We start from the raw sequence: 21,847 nt of genomic DNA, 5'->3' as shown, positions 1-21,847 counted from the left end.
ATGCTGGCGGTGCTTTCACTCTAGTGGTAGCATGAGACGGAGTCTACAACCCACACAAGTGGCTCAGGTAGTGCAGCTCATCCAGGATGGCATATCAATGCAAGCTGTGGCACGAAGGTTTGCTGTGTCTGTCAGCGTAGTGCATGGAGGCGCTACCAGGAGACAGGCCAGTACATCAGGAGACGTGGAGGAGGCCGTAGGAGGGCAACAACCCAGCAGCAGGACCGCTATCTCCGCCTTTGTGCAAGGAGGAGCACTGCCAGAGCCCTGCAAAATGACCTCCAGCAGGCCACAAATGTGCATGTGTCTGCTCAAACGGTCAGAAACAGACTCCATGAGGGTGGTATGAAGGCCCGACGTCCACAGGTGGGGGTTGTGCTTACAGCTCAACTCCGTGCAGGACGTTTGGCATTTGCCAGAGATCACCAAGATTGGCAAACTCGCCACTGGCGCCCTGTGCTCTTCACAGATGAAAGCAGGTTCACACTGAGCACGTGACAGAGTCTGGAGACGCCGTGGAGAGCGTTCTGCTGCCTGCAACATCCTCCAGCATGACCGGTTTGGCGGTGGGTCAGTCATGGTGTGGGGTGGCATTTCTGTGTAGACTTCCATCTTCCAAGCGTAGCTGGATTGTGCGTCACAGGCCACCCATATCTTGATGCCATACTTTGCTGGCCATATACTGCCGGAAAGGACAGCGACCTTTTGACAAAAGAGATTACTCAATGATATTACAGCAATACAAAATAAAAGTGAAAAATCTTAAATTACAGATGATTATTATTATTATTTTTTTTTTTTTAACCTTTGAATGGAACCAGTTGCTCATCCACTTACTTCAGGCCCAGGGTTGTAGAGGTATGACAGAGGCTCCACCCACTTCTCCCAGACCTCTCTTATGGCCACAAGTTTGTCTCACACATCTTGCAGGTCTTGACTCACGGTTATCAAATTGTAGCATTCTTGAGAAAGTGAGAAAGACTTCCAGTGGCATCGTGGCACAGAAAAATCGCCCTTCCACTCTCTGCATCCCAGAGACTACATGTGGCCTCGACCTCGGGACCCATACACACCCACTAAGATAAGCAGCCATATGTAGGTACGCAGGTCAATCTCATCCATCCTGTTACAGGTGACTCCATATTTACAGAAACCCTCCAAATTGGTCATCTCCAGAATGATTTTTTCCATGGCTGATGTGATGCACATGTAGAATGTTGAGGCGAAGTCCTGGGCTTGGGCAACTGCATGTCCTGTGTCCTGGGGTCATCCTTATATGACATTTTGTGCTGCCATCCGGCCCTGGTTGTTATATGGTGACAAGGACCATGTTATTTTACTGTTCTTTGACAAAAATGGCTCTTTCAGCGTGGGAGATTTCTTCTTCATCTGAAGATGCATCATGCTCTGGGTTGTAATTCTTCCCCCATCTTCTTCAGATACCTCCTTTTCTAAATCATTGTTCTCTTGTTCCTCCTGGACATATATAAAATAAAATCAATACTACAACTTGCGGGGCACTGAAACGTGCACTCACAGCTTCAGCAAAGAGGGAACTGGGGGACTCATCTGCAGCCTGACTGTAATCCCCATGAGTAAACAATGCTTTCAATAAATGTTTATTTTGTCTGAAATTGTTTTTATTTTGGATGTGAACTTGAGTCATGTGTGGGGTTGTGGAGGGGAGATGCTGCACATGCACAATTACGTTTTAGTTTTGCCTGAGTTCAAATCAGTAGCACACAATCTCAATTTCTCAGTGTGTGTGTGTGTAAATGATTTTAACTGCCGGGTCAAAGATGACCCTAAGACTATCTTTGTACCCTGGTGGTATACAGCTTTCATGGAAATATGAACAAAGGCGATGTTTCACTTTTTCTAATGTTGGGGGTCACTCTAGGGAAAGTCATCAAATTTCAAGTTGAAAAAATATAATTTAGGGGGTTCTCTCCGCTGTTAAACAGTGGCGGGTCATTTTTGACCTAAATGATATCACAAAACTGATTTGACATGATTATTGTTTAGATCCCCACATTATTTACATTAGAAATATTGTTTCAATGTCCAACCTTTTGATGTTAAAGCTTTGGGGCAGAGTTTCTACACACAAAAGATGTTTGAATTCTTCATATTGCAGTTCAGATAGACTTTATGACCGGTCGTTAAAGTCACAGGACCAGCCCACTCTCCCCTTCCTCTCTGGTGGGAGAGGGGGGGGGCTCTCTTTGATCCTCACCCAGGAGGGAGGAAAATATCCAACCCTAATTCTGATGCCTAGTCACTTTACCCCGCCTTTATGTACATATCTACCTCAAACACCTCGCACCCCTGCACATTGAAATGGTACTGCTACTCCCTGAATATAGCTTCATTCTTCAAATCAAACCTTAAAAATCGGTCACACACACGGTGAACAGATGTTATTGCGAGTGTAGCGAAATGCTTGCACTTCTAGTTCCGACAGTGCATACACACAAATCTAAGTAAAGGAATAAATATATATATACTACTGTTCAAAAGTTTGGGGTCACTTAGAAATGTCCTTGTTTTTTTTAAATAAAAGCACATTTTTGCCCATTAAAATAACATTAAAATTGATCAGAAATACAGCGTAAACATTGTTCATGTTGTAAACGGCTGATTTTTTAAAATGGAATATCTACATGGGCGTACAGAGGCTCATTATCAACCATCATCACTCCTGTGTTCCAATGGCAAATTGTGTGAGCTAATCCAAGTTTATCATTTTAAAAGGCGGCTTGATCATTAGAAAACCCTTTTGCAATTATGCACAAAAACTGTTGTCCTGATTAACTTCGATGAATAAGGTGCCCAGAGTAAACTGCCTGCTACTCAGACCCAGTTGCTAATATACGCAGATTATTAGTATTGGATAGAAAACACTGACGTTTCCAAAACTGTTAAAATAAATGTCTGTGAGCATAACAGAACTCATATGGCAGGCAAAAACCTGAGAAAAATCCAACCAGGAAGTGGGAAATCTGAGGTTTGTAGTTTAAAAAAAAGTGATTGCCTATCCAATATACTGTCTATGGGGTCTTATTGCACTTCCTAGGGCTTCTAGATGTCAGTCTTTAGAACGTTGTTTCAGGCTTCTACTATGAAAGGGGAGCGAATAAGAGCTGTTTGAACCAGGGGTCTGGCTGAAAGCCTTTTTGCTAAGTCTCGTGCGAGCTCCGTTCCCTTTCGTTTCTAATGACAAAGGAATTGTCCGGTTAGAATATTATTGAAGATATGATAAAAACATCCTAAAGACTATTATACATATTATATACATCGTTTGACATGTTTCTACGAACTGTAATGGAACTTTGACTTTTTGTCTGGACTTAGTGCCCGCGCTTTGTGCATTTGGATTTGTGAAGTAAAAGCGAGAACAAAAAGGGGGTATTTGGACATAAAATGGACTTTATCGAACAAAACAAACATTTATTGTGGAACTGGGATTCCTGTGAGTGCATTCCGATGAAGATCAAAGGTAAGTAAATATTTATAACGCTATTTCTGACTTTTGTGACACCTCTCCTTGGTTGGAAAATAGTTCTCTGTGGCTAGGCGCTGACCTAACAAACGTATGGTGTGCTTTCACTGTAAAGATTTTTTCAAATCTGACAGCGGTTGCATTAAGGAGAAGTTTCTTTAATTGTATGTTTAACACTTGTATCTTTCATCAATGTTTATGATGAGTATTTTTGTCATTTGATGTGGCTCTCTGCACTTTCACCAGATGTTTGTTTGAAACAAAGCATTTCTGAACATAACCTCGTTTGAAATTGGTGCGTTTTTGGACATAAAGAACAACTTTATCGAACAAAACACACATTTATTGTCTAACATGGAGTCCTGGGAGTGCCATCCGTTGAAGATCAAAGGTTAGTGATTAATTTTAACGCTATTTCTGTCTTTTGTGACGCCTCTCCTTCTTTGGAAAATGGCTGTATGGTTCTCTGTGGCTAGGAGCTGACCTAACATAATCACAAGGTTTGCTTTCGCTGTAAAGCCTTTTTGAAATCTGACACTGTGGCTGGATTAACAAGAAAGAAAGAAAATGGTATATAATACTTGTATGTTGTATGAGGAATTTTTATTATGAGATTTCTGTTGTTTTGAATTTGGCGCCCTGCAATTTCACTGGCTGTTGGCGAGGTGGGACGCTACCGTCCCACATATCCCAGAGAAGTTAAAGAAGCAATAAAACTGGCCTTCTTTAGACTATTGTATTTCTGATCAATTTATTGTATTTTTTTTTTAAATTGACAAACATTTGCTTTTCTTTCAAAACAAGGACATTTCTAAGTGGCCCCAAACTTTTGAACGGTAGTGTACATATAAATATATGAATGAGCAATGACAGAGTGGCATAGGCAGGATGCAATACATGGTATAATATACAGTAAATACATGAGATTAATGATGTTTACTGATCTTGCATTACTCAAGTGGCATTATTAAAGTGACTGGTGATCCATTTATTAAAGTGGCCAATGAATTCAAGTGTGTATGTAGGCAGCAGCGTCTCTATACTAGTGATGGCTATTTAACAAAAGGCTAAGCTGTGTTTCAATATATTTCACTTGTGATTTTCATGAATAGGAAGATTGTCTGTTGCGTTATGCTAATTAGTGTCAGATGATGACAACGGTCCCGTTCACGGGATGGGGTGTCACTACAGGTTAACAGTCTGATCGCCATGAGCTAAAAGCTGTTTTTCAGTCTCTCAGTCCCAGCTTTGATGCACCTGTACTGACTTCGCCATTCTGGATGGTAGCAGGGTGAACTGGCAGTGGCTCAGGTGGTTGTTGTCCTTGATCTTTTTGGCCTTCCTGTGACATTGGGTGATGTAGGTGTCATGCTGGGCAGGTAGATTGCCCCCGATGATGCATTGTGCAGACAGCACCACCCTCTAGGGAGCCTTGCAGTTGTGGGCAGTGCAGTTGCTGTACCAGGCGATGCAGCCCGACACGATGCTCTCAATTGTGTATCTGTAAAAGTTTGAGGGTTTTAGGTAACAAGGTACATTTATTCAGCCTCCTGAGGTTGAAGAGCTGCTGTTGCCCCTTCACCACTCTGTCTGTGTGGGTGGACCATTTCAGTTTGTCCGTGATGGGTAAGCCGAGGAATGGGGGGGAAACCTTTCCACCTTCTCCACTGCTGTCCCAATTGCACAGGGTGGGGTTGAGACCTGGGGCCTCTAGCTTGATGAGCTTGGAGCGTACTATGGTGTTGAATGCTGAGCTTTAGTCAATGAACAGCATTCCTCTTGTCCCGATGGGATAGGGCAGTGTGCAGTGTGCTGAAATTGCATCTTTTGTGGACCTATTGGGGTGGTACGCAAATTGAAGTGGGTCTTGGGGGACAAGTAAGGTGGAGGTGATATGATCCTTGACTTGCCTCTCAAGGCACTTCATGATGACATTTAGTTCAGTTACCTTAGCCATCTTGGGAACAGGAACAATGGTGGCCATCTTGAAGCACGTGGGGACAGCAGACTGGGATAGGAAAAGATTGAATATGTCCATAAACACACCAGCCAGCTGGTCTGCGCATGCTCTGAGGACGCAGCTTGAGATGCCATCTAGGCCGGCAACCTTTACATGTCTTACTCACGTCGGACACAGAGACCTTAGTAGCGGGCCGCGTCACTAGCACTGTATTATCCTCAAAGCAGGCAAAGAACAAGTTTAGTTTGTTTGGAGGCAAGACAAGCTTCCTGCCATCCAGGACCTATATAATAGGCGGTGTCAGAGGAAAGCACAAACAATCGTCAGAGACCAGTCACCCAAGTCATCGACTTTCCTCTAATACCACACAGCAAGCGGTACCGGAACACCAAGTCTAGGACCAAAAGGATCCTTAACAGCTTTTCCCCCAAGCCATAAGACCGCTGAACAAATCATCAATAGCCACTGAACTTGACCCCCCCCCCCACTACACCCTCTCAGGCCCACCCATGGATGTGCCCCTGCCCACGTGAAATCCATAGATTAGAGCCTACTGAATTCATTTCAATTGACCAATTTCCTTATATGAACTGAAACTCAGTAAAATCATTGAAATTGTCACATGTTGTGTTTATATTTTTGTTCAGTGTATATTGTAGCTTAGACTCTACTTTACATTACAGCCTGAAAACAATGACCAGTAGAAACTGGTCAGTTTCATTATTCTTAGCAATGACTTCATACCAAATCAAAGTTTGTCACGGGCGCCAAATACAACAGGTGTAGTAGACCTTACAGTGAAATGCTTACTTACAGGCTCTAACCAATAGTGCAAAAAAGGTATTAAGTGAACAATAGGTAGGTAAAGAAATAAAAACAACAGTAAAAAAAGACTGGCTATATACAGTAACGAGGCTATTAAAGTAGCGAGGCTACATACAGACACCGGTTAGTCAGGCTGATTGGGGTAGTATGTACATGTAGATATGGATAAAGTTACTATGAATATATGATGAACAGAGAGTAGCAGTAGCGTAAAAGAGGGGTTATTGGGAGGTGGGACACAATGCAGATAGCCAGGTTAGCCAATGTGCGGGAGCACTGGTTGGTCGTCCCAATTGACGTAGTATGTACAGGAGGAGTGTATAGTTATAGTGACTTTGCATATGATAAACAAAGAGTAGCAGCAGCTTAAAAAGAGGGGTTGCGGGTGGGGGGCTCACAATGGATAGTCCGGGTAGCAATTTGATTACCTGTTCAGGAGTTTTATGGCTTGGGGGTAAAAACTGTTGAGACGCCTTTTTGTCCTAGACTTGGCATCTCAGTACAGCTTGCCATGCGGTAGTTGAGAGAACAGTCTGACTGGGGTGGCTGGGGTCTTTGACAATTTTTAGGGCCTTCCTCTGACACCGCCTGGTGTAGAGGTGCTGGATGGCAGGCAGCTTTGCCCCATGTACTGGTGTACTGGGACGTACGCACTACCCTCTGTAGTGCCTTGCGGACAGAGGCCGAGCAATTGCCGTACTAGGCAGTGGATGCTCTCAATGTTGCAGCTGTAGAACCTTTTGAGAATCTCAGGACCCATGCCAAATCTTTTTAAGTTTCCTGAGGGGGAAATAGGCTTTGTCGTGCCCTCTTCACGACCGTCTTGGTGTGTTTGTGGACCATTCTAGTTTGTTGTTGATGTGGACACCAAGTGTTAGGAAAATTATGATTAAATGACTGAACAAATCATTTTAAATGGAACTGTAACTAAGTAAACGTATACTCTGTTTTATTATATCTGATTAACAATATGAGTTCATAAGAAGGGATTGTGTGACACGGACAAGGGGTAATTAAAGTTAATGAACACCATTCCAACTAGGCAGAAACAAATGGGTTGTGAATTAAGTAAGCAGATAAGGTAGTTAACCTATGGTCGAACCGACGAAACTTAGCTCTGGGGTGTTTTAGATAACCTAGGAATGCACTCACTGTCTTTTCTGTTAATTAGAACTGTCAGCTAAGTGGTGATCGATAGTGTTGAGGGGTCAAAAGTTAATTCAGTTGTGTTGTGTGTCCTGTGTATGTGCTAGGGGGGTCAGAATGAACTCAGAATGAACATTTAAAGTTCCCTATGACCCGGTCTGGAGGAGGAGATTCATTTTAGGAGCAATGAAATGTCATGTTATTGTATATAAAACTGTTGCTCGTGGTAAAGTGGGAGCGCACTCAGAGAATAAATTCTGTTACCTATTATTGATAAGACTGGTCTCCGTCTATTTTATGCAAACAAGAATCATACAAATTCTCATGAAATAGATTAAGGGAATTCAATTAATGAAAACATTGGTATATTTAAATTACAGTAACACCTAGGAACTTTAAGCTCTCAACCTGCTCCACTACAGCCCTGTGGATGAGAATGGGGGCGTGCTCGGTCCTCCTTTTCCTGTAGCCCACAATCATCTCCTTAGTCTTGGTTACGTTGAGGGATAGGTTGTTATTCTGGCACCACACGGCCAGGTCTCTGACCTCCTCCCTATAGGCGGTCTCGTCATTGAGCAGGCCTACCACTGTTGGGGTCGTCTGCAAACTTAATGATGGTGTTGGAGTTGTGCCTGGCCATGAGGTCATGGGTGAACAAGGAGTACAGGAGGGTAATGAGCACGCACCCCTGGGGAGCTCCAGTGTTGAGGATCAGCGTGGCAGATGTATTAGCTAGGTTGCCACTTTTTGTTCGCCTATTAAAATTGAACTTCAGGTCATGAAAATAAATAGCTAGCCAGCTACTCAACCCTGTTGCACAAAGCTAATGTTATAAGCAGCCAGCCAGCTTCACCTGGCTAGTGAGGCTCGACCGGACCAGATTATGTGTTGGGACGCTAGTCACAATAAGGATTAGGCACAATAGTGGAATTTGCGGTTTGCCTTCAAATTAAAAGTATGTCATTGATAGCAATGCAAATTAATACAAGTAGAATTATGCCATACTTTTATTTTGAAGGCTAACCGCAAAGTCCACTATTGTAGCTTATCTTATAAATTAGGGTTATTTTAGATGACACCAAGCTACATACAGTTGAATTTGGAAGTTTACATACACTTTAGCCAAATACATTTAAACTCAGTTGTTCACAATTCCTGACATTTAATCCTAGTAAATAATCCCTAGTAAACAATACAGCCTGGATTCGAACCAGGGACTGTAGTAGTGCCTCTTGCGCTGAGATGCAGTGCCTTAGACTGCTGCATCCATGTGTGTGTAAACTATTTAACTGTACTTGAATTCTTAAGATTATCGGTATTGGTTTTTTTGGCAAGGAAAATATCAGATATCGGCCAAAAATGTCACATGGGTGCATCACTCCTAACAATACATACAAATCCCCCAAAAAGTAAGAAAGGAACTAAGAAATATCAAAATATTAGAAAGAGCAATGTCAGAGTCCAGAAAATATATGTATACGATGGTGTATATACACATTATGGACAGTACATGAATAGAAAAGGTGTACAGCAGTGGTTATATGGGATGAGCCTCGACTAGAAAACAGTAAGTATGCAATTCATTGTAAAGGTTGTATTCGGCACATGTGACAAGTCAAATTTGATTTGAGTATATACGTATTAGGTGTGTAAAACGCTCTCCATCTGACAACAGACCTCTCCCCTCTTCTCCAGATGATAGCCTGTGTGTGTGTGTTGCCCCTACTACAGAAACTGATCTAAGGTCTGCTTTGAATGTTCTCTTCAATGGGATTTGGGGAGGATAAGCTGATCCTATATCTGTTACATTGGGCCTACATGACAATTTCCCTAGCCCTACAGATATGATTGGAGATGGTGGATTAACACTCCCCTGGTGCTTTTCCACTGAGATTTAACCCCACACTAGTCGCCAGTGTTTTTTTTTAAATGAAAGCTCAAGTGTAATTATGTTTCCATCAGGAGTGTGACACTACATACTTTTTGTTCTGTAAGGTGTTAAAGTTAACATGTAGCAATTGTTATGTAAACGCACGCTAAAAAAGCAACGTGACCCAGAACCTGGGCTTGGCCTCAAGTCCAGGAAGGTCCGCCGGAGCCATGCATGGCCCAGTGAGACACAGGTGACGGCCCGCGTAGAGATCGAAACAGAGAAGTCTGAGCCTTTTGGGTAGAACCTCATTGGAAATACACCATCCATGTTTTGCTATGGAATACGGGGTCACACTACAGAATATAAAACCACCATGGTTAGAACAATAATTTAATCCCCTAAAATCGTCCATTGGTTTGAGGTTTAAAAAATAAACAGAAAGGCAGCAAAATTATATCGTTAGCATTAAAGACGATGGAAGTCACAGAGCTGAGAACCTATAGCAGCCAACTACATGGTGAATTCCTCATTCATTGTCTTGATTAATATTAAGAATGAGATGAGCTGAACAAAAGGTTTGACTGATGCTGATGACAAGCTAGCTAAAACAGCAGCAAGATTGTCTTGACCAGTGTGGCAGTGATTAGCTAACTGGCGTTAGCCAATGCTAAACAAGCTAGCTATAACGTTAGTTAGCTGCACGGACCACTCTTGAAATGTGCCTTTTAATATAATTTCTACTTAAACTAAGTTAGTAACTAGTATAGTAAATTGCTAACTTTAATCCACCATACCTGCACAGAATGATTCACCGAAACGCGGTGTTCTATCCAACAGTAAAAGCACTGCTCGGTGTTAGCAGGCTAGCTTGGATGCTAGCCGTCCCAATTTGGAGCACCTTCAGCGTAGTCGCTATTTCCGTTTTCCTCTCCGAAACAAAACGAAAAGCAAAACAAAAGTAAAAGCGAATGAGTACGTCCTCGGTCTCGTTATTTTTGCACTTACAAAGTCGCGTTTTTTTTAAGCAACCCAGATGTTGAAAAGTGGGGATCTAGCCAGCTAGAGACGGAGCCAAACCCTTTGTTCCTAACCAGACGCGAACAATGGCCCCCGTCTCTGCTCTTACGTCTCTACTCCCTGCTTGCGTAAACATTCCCTCTGCAGATTGGGCTCCCCCAATCGTGTTTAATCGAAATGTAATCTGCCTTTACAACACCCTCCCTCCTATTCACAAACTAATAGCTATGTAGTAAAGCTCTAAACATTTGCTATGAATTGTAGGTGTATTAAAATAAATAATACAGTCAGTATCTAGCTAGCCTTTTTAAAACAATCACATTCACTGCCTCTCAATTCAGTCAGTACTAGCTTACAAAATTAATGCAGAGAAAAAGTTTGAGTGTAGCACCTTATCACACTGACTGATCAAAGAAGTTCAGCTCATAAATATGCATCTAATAAATTGGATAATTGGTCAACATTGGTGATACCTTTAGGACAAAACCTGGCAACAGCTCAAAGCACACAAAGTAGTACTCCTACACTAGAGGCCTGACACGACAGCTCTGAGTGATGAGCTGATAACACCTCAGATAGTGCTGGAGGTCAAACCAAATATAATCCAATTTTATTTGTCACATGCGCCGTGTGGACGTTACAGTGAAATTCCAACTTACCAGCCCTTAACAAACAATGCAGTTTTAAGAAAGTACCCCCCCCAAAAAGTGAGGTAAGAATAACAAATAATTAAAGAGCAGCAGTGAATAACAAAAGCGGGGCTATATACAGGGGGTACCGAAACAGAGTCAATGTGTGTGTGTGGGGGGGTGGTCGGCCCAATTGAGGTAGTATGTACATGAATGTATAGTTAAAGTGACTATGCATATATGATAAACAGAGAGTAGCAGCAGCGTAAAAAGAGGGTCTGGGAGGTGGGGAAATGTAAATAGTATGGGTAGCTATTTGATTTGCTGTTCAGGAGTCTTATGGCATGGGGGTGGAAGCTGTTTAGAAGCCTCTTGGACCTAGACTTGGTGCTCCGGTACCGCTTGCCGTGCGGTAGCAGAGAGAACAGTCTCTGACTAGGGTGGCTGGAGTCTTTGACCATTTTTAGGGCTTTTCTCTGACACCGCCTGGTATAGAGGTCCAGGATGGCAGAAAGCTTGAACCTGGTGATCTACTGGGCCGTACGCACTACCCTCTGTAGTGCCTTGCGGTCAGAGGCTGAACGGTTGCCATACCAGTCAGTGATGCAACCCTTCAGGATGATCTCGATGGTGCAGCTGTAAAATAATTTGAGGATCTGAGGACCCATGCCAAATCTTTTGAGTCTCCTGAGGGGGAATAGGTTTTGTCGTACCCTCTTCACAACTGTCTTGGTGTGCTTGGACCAGGTTAGTTTGTTGGTGACACATAAAATGCAAATTAATTACTTAAAAATCATACAATGTGATTTTCTGGATTTTTGTTTTAGATTCTGTCTCTCACAGTTGAAGTGTACCTATGAAATAATTACAGACCTCTACATGCTTTGTAAGTAGGAAAACCTGCAAAATCGGCAGTGTATCAAATACTTGTTCTCCCCACTGTGCTTAGGCCCCCACCCCGTGTCTTATCAAAGGCTGCTGTTCTATCCTTCCGCTAGAGTGTATAACCTGCCAGCTGTATGTTCTTAATGTCGACATTCAGCCACAACTCGGTGAAACATAAGATATTACAGTTTTTAATGTCCCATTGGTAGGACATACATGCTTTCAGTTCGTCCCATTTTTTCCCAGCGATTGAACATTAGCTAGCAGGACGGAAGGCAAAGGCAGATTAGCCACTTGTCACCTGTCTTTACAAGGCACCCTGATCCCTGCGAAATCTCAGTTTCCTTCTCCAGCGAATGATGGAGATCTGGGACTGGTCAGGTGTCTGTAGTATATCCCTCCCGTCCGACTAATTGAAGAAAAACTCTTTGTCTAATCTGAGGTGAGTAATCCTAGTTCTGATGTCCAGAAGCTCTTTTCGGTCATAAGAGATGGTAGCAGCAACATTATGTACAAAACAAGTTACAAACAACGGGAAAAAAAATTAAAAAATAGCATGGTTGGTTAAGAGCCGATAAGACGGCAACCATCCCCTCCGGCGCCATCTTTGAGTTACTTATGAACAGAGTTGGAAATGTCATACTTGAGTAAAAGTAAAGATACCTTAATATAAAATGACTCAAGTAAAAGTGACCCAGTAAAATACTACTTGAGTAAAAGTCTGAAAGTATCTGATTTTAAATGTACTTTAAGTACAGTGGTGGAACATTTTCATACTTGGGTAAAAGTACAAAGTAAAAGTAATTGCTATACATCAAATTCCTTATATTTAGTAAACCAGATGGCACAATTTCCTTTTTTCTAACTTTTTTTGACAGCCAGGGGCACACTCCCAACACTTAATAATTTACAAAGGAAGAATTTATGTATCGTGAGTCCACCAGATGTGAGGCTCTCTTGATGAGTGTGTGAATTGAAAATTCTTCCTGTACTGCAAAGTATTAAAATTGTAACTAGTACTTTTGGGTGTCAGGCAAAATGTATGGAGTAAAAAGTATATAATTTTCTTTAGGAATGTTGTGAAGTAAAAGTAAAAGTAGTCAAAAATATAAATACTGAAGTAAAGTACAGATACCCCAAAAACTACTGAAGTAATCATATTTTAAAGTACTACTTAAGTACTTTATACCACTGCTTATGAATGAGCATGGCTCACTTCATCACTACACTACGAGCTCCTGACCTGGAGTGCACCCCATCACCATTATGTTGTCAGAGACAGAGGTGATATATGGATTTACTGGCAGTGGACTCATACACAGAACAAAGCCATGGGAGACACTATGTGGCAAACATTCCCTAGGAAAAAAAGAAAGTTTGGAGGGATGGAAGGTGGGAATAAAGGTAGGGGAATGTAAAGGGCATAAGAAAGTAGCATTTTGTATCATGGAAACAGGAATGAGAATTCAACTACTAGTCTAATTCCAGGCCTGATTTTTGTCCCCTGTGAGAGGCATGTGCTCAGTCACACCTAACTAACTGTTGCCTTCTGTAGAGGGAGAGATAGAGTGAGATTGAGAGAAAGAAAGAAAGAAAGAACGAGAGATGGAGAAGGAGAGTGTGAGGGAACAAAAGAGGGCAAGAGAGGAGATTTGTGAAACAGCATCCCCCCTCTAATAAACCAGCTTGTCCTTTCTTTTGACCGTGGAGCCGAATAAGATTTTATTTTTTAATTGAACCTTTATTTAACTAGGCAAGTCAGTTAAGAACAAATTCTTATTTACCATGACGGCCTACCCCGGGCGACGCTGAGCCAATTGTGCACCCAATCACAGCCGGATATGACACAGCCTGGATTTGAACCAGGGACTGTAATGATGCCTCTTGTACTGAGATGCAGTGCCTTAGACTGCTGCACCACTCGGGAGCCCAAAATAGCTGACAGTGCGATATGTTATTGGTGGATAAAAGCCCACAGGAAAACAGATCTAGTCTCAGCAGCACAATGCTGGAAAGCAGAATACTGTAGACATATGCACTCACACGCATACACACCTGCACTACGGTGGGGATGCTGCTATCAGGCTCAATTTAGACAACAATGTGTGTTTGTTCCTGTGTGGGTGTGTGCGTGTGCCTGCATGTGTGCTGTGTGTCCGTGAGAGTTCTTGGAAACAGCGGTACAATGTGCTTGTATGCCAGAACAGCCTGTTAAAGCCAGTAATCCCTATGCACTCCACGGTGCCATTGTGTTTCCTGTACAATAGACACATTATCTATAGGGGGCACTATACACAAACATTTTAGAAATCATGACAAGTAGGAAACAGGATTTGGTGCCCTCTTGTGATCCTCCTGAATACCTCCTAACTTCACTCTGCTCCATCAAACCATCTTTGTCAAATCAGAATGCTTTACATAATTTAGTTTTATTAGACTGGAATACTGATCGAATTTACTTCCTTGAACGTGGCAGGTAGCCTAGCGGTTAACAGTGTTGTAACCAGTAACTGAAAGGTTGCTGGTTCAAATGCCCGAGACAAAAAGGGGAAAATCTATTAATGTGCCCTTGAGCAAGGCACTTAACCCTAATTGATGCTGGAAGTCGCTCTGGATAAGAGCATCTGAATGACTGTAATGTAAAATGTAATGCCCCATGGGGAATTCATATTGAAACTCAGATGGTCCCGGTTCTAACACAGACAGACCTCATTCAAAAGAGGGCTCACTATAGTCTCATTAACAAGCCATACCACTCAAACCCTGCACTCTCAGTGTTTCCTGTAAAAGGTTAGGCAGAGCTGATGATGGACTCTGCTGTGTGCTTCACTGGCCAACAGGCTTTCATCTACACAGATCTGGGTCATGCTCATTAATAGGGCACACAATGGAAAATGTTTTGTAATGGCAATCGGAAATTAGCATTTGTTTTTAGGATGACTATTTGTTAATGTTACATTCAGGTAGTCTCTGTTACAGTCGACTTTCTTCCATTTGGTGACTATTGATCATGACCCTGCTGTAAGATAGCAAATTGTCCCGCCAATGGATGTGTTGACTTGACAGGCAGGAGTGTTAGGGCATATTCCATTAGGCAATTAATGAACATTTAATTAAGAAGATTTTGTTCCTGATGGGACTGACATTGACTCTCCAACCCTGATAGGCCTCATGCTTGTTCTGAATAGAGTGATTCAGACTTGGACATACTTGAATTTGCACAGGAAACTGACCAGGATAAGATACTGATACAGATAAGAGATTGAGGCGAACTGTACAAAATGTCAGACTGACCGTTTCACTCAACAAATAAAGCCCATATGTACACACTTTCGCTAGTAACCACTTAGTAAGCAACAAATAGACGAAGCTGCCAGAGAGAGAGTGACAATCAAATGTGCGTGCATGCGCACAAACACACACTCACACAAACCAGACACACCTCCATAAGGAACAATGTTGTTCTGAGGGCACAGGAGCATTCCACTGACCCAAACTTGTCCGAGCAAGAAAACCTTGTGTCAATCAACATGGGGGAAAGACGTATCAGTGTATGTAGGAGATGTGCGCTAGTAATAGCTAGTGAGCGCTAGTAATAGCTAGTGAGCGCTAGTAGCCGTTGTGCAGTCTTGCTGAGAAATAAAGTACACTGAATATTGAGTGAGGAACACACTGTAAACCAGTTGCTGGACTTGACCTTTACAGCAGAAAAGGCACACGAGAGAGAGACAGAAGACAGAGAGAGCAATAGAGAGTGAGAGAGCAGAGAGACAGAGAGTGAGAAATGGTGAGACTTACCAGGGCAAGCGCAGCCTCCAACAGACATCTTCTCACATGTTGTAGGTCTCTGCTCTGCTGGAAACAGCCGCCTCCAGTCCTCCCTCCGTATGCAAGGATACACATGCAGAGAGAGAGCAAGAAACAGAGGAAAGTGAGAAAAAGGGGATAGAAGAACAGGACATATAATGAGAAGTACAACAGGATCGGAGCTCTCTCTTTCTAGCTCTATTTAACAATCAGGAAGTAGGAAATATAGTACTCTGGTTGGTTTATTAATATGCAAATTGCAATCCTCATGGGCAGAGATAAATATGAGAGGGGGGAGACACACACGAACCATAGCTCTCTTGAAATCGCTTATTGTGGCAAAGATATCAGTAATTATGCGTATACAGGGCAACAGATATACTTGCACGGGGCAACAGAGAGGGAAATCTTCTGTTTTTCAAAACGTATGATGTGCAGAGGCTATGCTTTGCAAACATTGAACGGCCATTGCCTGCTCTGGTATGTAATTGGTGATCTAAATGTCAGTGCCGATTGGTGCCGTTTAAGAGGAAGGTGGATGATAATTTTTTGAGCATGGCATTATTTCTAATAAAGTATATTGGATGACTGTCATTCATATTCCATTCACTCAGCTCAACGTAACATTGATAGGTTTAGGCTACTACATGATACTCTAATTCTCCCTGTACCCATCATGAGATTGCTACAACCTAGCCTATGAATTAAAGTTTACAACATAGGTGCACAGGTCGAGATAATGTTTTGCAATCAAGGTGACAGACAGTGACACATTCAATACAGCCTTGCACACGCTTGCCTGCATCTAGCTGATCTAGCTGTAATCATTAGTCCAACAGCTGAAAATAAGAGGTTCTATTGGACAAATTCAGGTATGTTTATCCCCATTTCGTTCCGTTTAAGAAACGTTTTTTCAACAGAATTGGCAGAATGAATACACCCCAGATCACATGCAAACACAGTTCACTTTTATAGTAGCCACATAAAACATCATGCTCACTTCACTCGTTGTATATATAATTCCTTCTCGCAACTATCTACTCACTCTCCTCCTCTCACCTTTTCCCTTCGCATGTGGACTTCAGTGCACAACCCATTAGCTGTCTGTGACCAGGTAAAAAACCTTTCCAAGGCAAACCTTCAAATTATGACCGCTAACCGCAACACACAGCCTACATCATTGTCACCATATTAGCCAATGTCATAGTCAACATAGCTACTAGAACTAACGCATTAGTAAACCTGCTACAATCATGCGTTTTGTGAGTTTAGATTGTTAAACAGCCATCACTAACACAGAGAGGCTTCTGCCTACCTACAAACTTGAAATCATTGGCCACTTTAATAAATGGATCACTAGTCACTTTAATAATGCAACTTTACTCATGTTTACGTATCTTGTATGACTCATATCATATATATACAGTTGAATTCGGACGTTTACATACACTTAGGTTGGAGTCATTAAAACTTGTTTTTCAACCACTCCACAAATTTCTTGTTAACAAACTATTAGTTTTGGCAAGTCGGTTAAGACATCTACTTTGTGCATGACACAAGTCATTTTTCCAACAATAATTTACAGACAGATTATTTCACTTTACTGTAAAATTGTAGACCTTATTTCACTGTAGAATTGTAGACCTCGACGAGTCTGGTTCGTCCTTGGGAGCAATTTCCAAATGCATGAAGGTACCACGTTCATCTGTACAAACAATAGCACGCAAGTATAAACACCATGGGACCATGCAGACATCATACCGCTCAGGAAGGAGATGCGTTCTGTCTCCTAGAGATGAACATACTTTGCAAAAAGTTGCAATCAATCCCAGAACAACAGCAAAATGACCTTATGAAGATGCTGGAGGAAACAGGTACAAAAGTATCTATATCCACAGTAAAACAAGTCCTATATCGACATAACCTGAAAGGCCGCTCAGCAAGGAAGAAGCCACTGCTCCAAAACCACCATTAAAAAAGCCAGACTACGGTGTGCAACTGCACATGGGGACAAAAATCGTACTTTTTGAAGAAATGTTCTCTGGTCTGATGAAACAAAATAGAACTGTTTGCCCATATCGACCATCGTTATGTTTGGAGGGAAAAGGGGGATGCTTGCAAGCCGAAGAACACCATTCCAACCGTGAATCACGTGGGTGGCAGCATCATGTTCTGGGGTGCTTTGCTGCAGGAGGGGCTGGTGCACTTCACAAAATAGATGGCATCATGAGACAGGAAAATTATGTGGATATATTGAAGCAACATCTCAAGACATCAGTTAAAGCTTGGTCGCAAATGGGTCTTCCAAATGGACAATGACCCCAAGCATACTTCCAAAGTTGTGATAAAATGGTTTAAGGACAACAAAGTCAAAGTATAGATAATGTGTGGGCAGAACTGAAAAAGCGTGTGCGAGCAAGGAGGCCTTACAATCCTGACTCAGTTACACCAGCTCTGTCAGGAGGAATGAGCTCAAATTCACCCAACTTATTGTGGGAAGCTTGTGGAAGGGTACCCGAAACTTTTGACCCAAGTTAAACAATTTAATGGCAATGCTACCAAATACTAATTGAGTGTATGTAAACTTCTGACCCACTGGGAATGTGATGGAAGAAACAAAAGCTGAAATAAATCACTCTCTACTATTATTCTGACATTTCACATTCTTAAAATAAAGTTGTGATCCTAACTGACCTAAGACAGGGATTTTTTTAAACCAGGATTAAATGTCAGGAATTGTGAAAAACAGAGTTTAAATGTATTTGGCTAAGGTGTATGGAAACTTCAGACTTCAAATGTAAACTGTATTTTTTTTACCATCTATTGCATCTTGCCTATGCCGCTCTGTCATTGCTCATCCAAATATTTATATATTATTCCATTCCTTTATTAGATTTGTCTCTATTAGGTAGTTGTTGTGGAATTGTTAGATTACTTATTAGATATTGCTGCACTGTCGGAACTAGAAGCACAAGCATTTCGCTACACTCGCAATAACATCTGCTAACCATGTGAGTGGGACCAATACAATTTGATTTGATTTGATAGCAGTTACACCAGCGGGCCCTGGTGGCAATAAATTCATAAAACCAAAAGCTTACCTAGCTGTCCTCCGGATACACCATGGTGCTACCCTACATAGTGCTGCTGAGGCTACTGTTGACCTTCATTGCAAAACAGTGTGTTTTAATCAATTATTTGGTGATGTGAATATATTTAGTATTAGTTTTATCTAAAAAGGAAAACTTTTCAATGTTTCACTATTTTTAACTTTATTAATTTCACTGAGGAGGATGGACCTCCCCTTCCTCCTCTGGGCAGCCTCCACTGCTAAATGTGCAGCTCATTGATTTGAGCATCCTTTTGTAAAGCTCATTTGTTCAACTTTGTAAATGGTGAAAATAGAAATAACCTCAAAACCCCAACCCCCCCCCCTCTCTCACCCTTGTCCTCCCTCTGTTTTGTATCTGTGTGTATAACAGCAGTGTTAATCACTACAGACAGCATCGATTAAAAATGCAAAGCCCACCTGGGGCGCTGGGACACTGGAGACCCATGAAACACACACACACACACACACACACACACACACACACACACACACACACACACACACACACACATCACCCTCCAGTATGAGCCTTCTTAGCTGTCCCTCACCCTAGCTCACTTCTCTCTTTCTCCTCCCCTCTTTTCCCCTCTCCACCTCTCTCCGTCAAGCGTCTTCTCTCAAACTCAATAATCTTACAGTCCACCTCATCACTATGTTTGTACACCATGTTTGCATAATGAACTTACACACAGCACTGACACACACTTACCCCACCAGACATGCCACCAGAATAAATTCAAGGAAATGTATAGTATTATACAGAGCCATGAGTGCATGGAACTCCCTTCCATCTTATATAGCGCAACTGAACAGCAAACCTGGTTTCAAAAGACAAATAAAGCAACACCTCACGGTACAACGCCTCTCCCCTATGTGACCTACTTGTTGTGTGTATGTACTGACATGTATGTGTAACTGACACACATTACATGTTCATGTTTTTACATGTATGTAAACTGTAAAATCTTTTGCCTGTAATTTATTTTTCGTTATGTTAGACCCCAGTAAGACTAGTTGTCACCATTGGCATCGGCTAATGAGGATCCTAATACATCAAAACCAAGACAGACAGACAGACAGACAGACAGACAGACAGACAGACAGACAGACAGACAGACAGACAGACAGACAGACAGACAGACAGACAGACAGACAGACAGACAGACAGACAGACAGACAGACAGACAGACAGACAGACAGACAGACAGACAGACAGACAGACAGACAGACAGACCACACACAGTAGGAGCGGGGCTTCTCTTAACAACCTCCTTCTCTTAACAACCTCTTTGTTTATCCGTCTGTCAGGATCAATACGTTGAGGAAACAAAACAACCAATTTACAAAAATAACAAGTGGGACACGACATTCCCTAAATGCTATTACGTGCTGTTTCAGAGCCATCAGAGCTGAATGTCATACATACTGTTAGACACATTTCTGAGGAACTATTAACACCCTCCCTAAGGCCTTTCCTATTTGTAGTCTCTCTCGCTCTCTCTCTCTCCAGTCAGGACAAAACTGAATTATCTCAGCTGACAGTAGAACTCTGCTTTTAAAAGGGTGCACTGAGAACAAAGGCAGATATGAGTCATTTCACAGAGAGAGAGAGAGGAGTGTGTGTGTTTGTTTCTGTTTGTGTATGTCTGTGTGTCTGTCTCCACTCCAGCTTTGGGGAAATGGCTTTTGTTTCTATGCCAGAAAGGCATTGAGGCTAGAGATATACACTTCGCTGACTGCACAAACAGCCAGTGTCTCTCGCACTGGGGCTCACTCTCTAAAGCAGTTTTTCCCGAAAACAAAGATGGTGTAGGTCTATCTTTCCCTGTCAGAAGGCACGCAGCAACAGCAATGTCACAGGAGGAGTCAGGTACTTGCACAAACACACACACACACACCTGAATGAGAACCGTCACACTTCACCTCTTGTGAAGAACATGTTCTCTGGAGGTAAACAAACACTCATTATTAACATGACATTTTACACACACACAAACACACAATAATGACATTGGCATAGCTAGCCTAATCCCCCAGTCCCAGTCCATTTTAGGTGAGGTCACAAAATAATGCTTACCTCTCCTCTTTGTCTGTCTGTCTACTCGGCACCTCACGACACACACACACGCCATCCATGCTTACCTTTCCCCCCTTTTATCTCCTCCTGTCCTCTGTCTGTGGCTGTGGAAACACCAGAGCCTGTTCACTAAAACATCCACCAAGTCAACTGCAGAGAAAAATAGATCGTCAGAAAAAGAGACAAAAAGAGAGAGATGTAGTGGAGCGCGCAGATGATGAGGAAGAGAGCCGGCTAGCTCTCTGCTGGTATAAATATGACGCAGAGGCAGCAGCCAGAGTCACTTATTTCCTCTCCTCTCCTCCACCCCATCCCTCCATACCCACAGAGAGAGGGCACTGTATCCATGGCAACAACGAGCAGCAGTAGGTGGTGGTTACTGAGATGTTGGGGCACAGCAGGGTGATTCTCGTGAAACCAAATGAAACCATGTCTGTGATAAATTCAGCTATATAGCCTCTAAAATGTTTTAATAATTTACTATTACATTAAAGCTCACTATGCTTGGTTTCTGGTTCTTTAACTTTTTTTGGCCTTAAATCTTATTTATAAAATGTACTTTAGATGCATTTCATTTATAGAAATAACTAACACATTTAATTAAAACCAATGAAATATTGTATAAAGTGGTACATATGCAAAGAGTTAACATTTCTGGGTATTCACATAAACGAGTCATATCTTAGACAAAATATATGACAAGTTTAAATTTGATAATTGTCCTCGTACACATTAAATCAAATCAAATCAAATTTTATTTGTCACATTACCCATTTTAGATGTTCATTACGTAACTGTGTAATACTTCAGGTTTGAGCAAAATTATTAATTCAACTTTTACAGTATAATAGATTAGAAAGAGCATGAATTGATCATGTCAATTGCTTTGCTGAGTCATTCTGCCATTGTTAGCAACATTTGCTAAGGGCTTCTCATTAACATAATGCCCATTTCTCATTACCATGACATTGTTGTCAGTTACAGTAATGAATAATGTAACTCCATCACACTATG

At 42.0% G+C, this 21,847-nt stretch overlaps 1 protein-coding gene across 6 annotated transcripts in view; it reads right to left on the bottom strand.

The window, feature by feature from the left end:
• The window catches only part of ldb1a (LIM domain binding 1a), a 33,385-nt gene extending 12,319 nt beyond the window's left edge, over positions 1-21,066 (bottom strand). For 2 of the 6 annotated variants that reach the window (XM_024423661.2, XM_024423652.2), the window contains exons 1-2: positions 20,899-21,064; positions 15,636-15,718 (exon numbers count right to left, since the gene is read on the bottom strand). In XM_024423661.2, the coding sequence (XP_024279429.1) occupies positions 15,636-15,663 (28 nt within the window). In that variant the 5' untranslated portion in view covers positions 15,664-15,718; positions 20,899-21,064. Of the gene's footprint in view, positions 1-10,100; positions 10,455-15,635; positions 15,719-20,898 lie in introns of those variants that run through there. The other 4 variants (XM_024423644.2, XM_024423678.2, XM_024423688.2 and 1 more) reach the window with 4 other exon arrangements.
• Between the last annotated feature and the right edge of the window lie 781 nt (positions 21,067-21,847).

The sequence above is a fragment of the Oncorhynchus tshawytscha genome, linkage group LG01, assembly GCF_018296145.1.
Source record: "Oncorhynchus tshawytscha isolate Ot180627B linkage group LG01, Otsh_v2.0, whole genome shotgun sequence".
In the NCBI taxonomy this organism is placed as follows: Eukaryota; Metazoa; Chordata; class Actinopteri; order Salmoniformes; family Salmonidae; genus Oncorhynchus; species Oncorhynchus tshawytscha.
The sequence above is the reverse complement of the archived record's forward strand: the minus strand, read 5'-3'. Positions and strand labels throughout refer to the sequence as shown.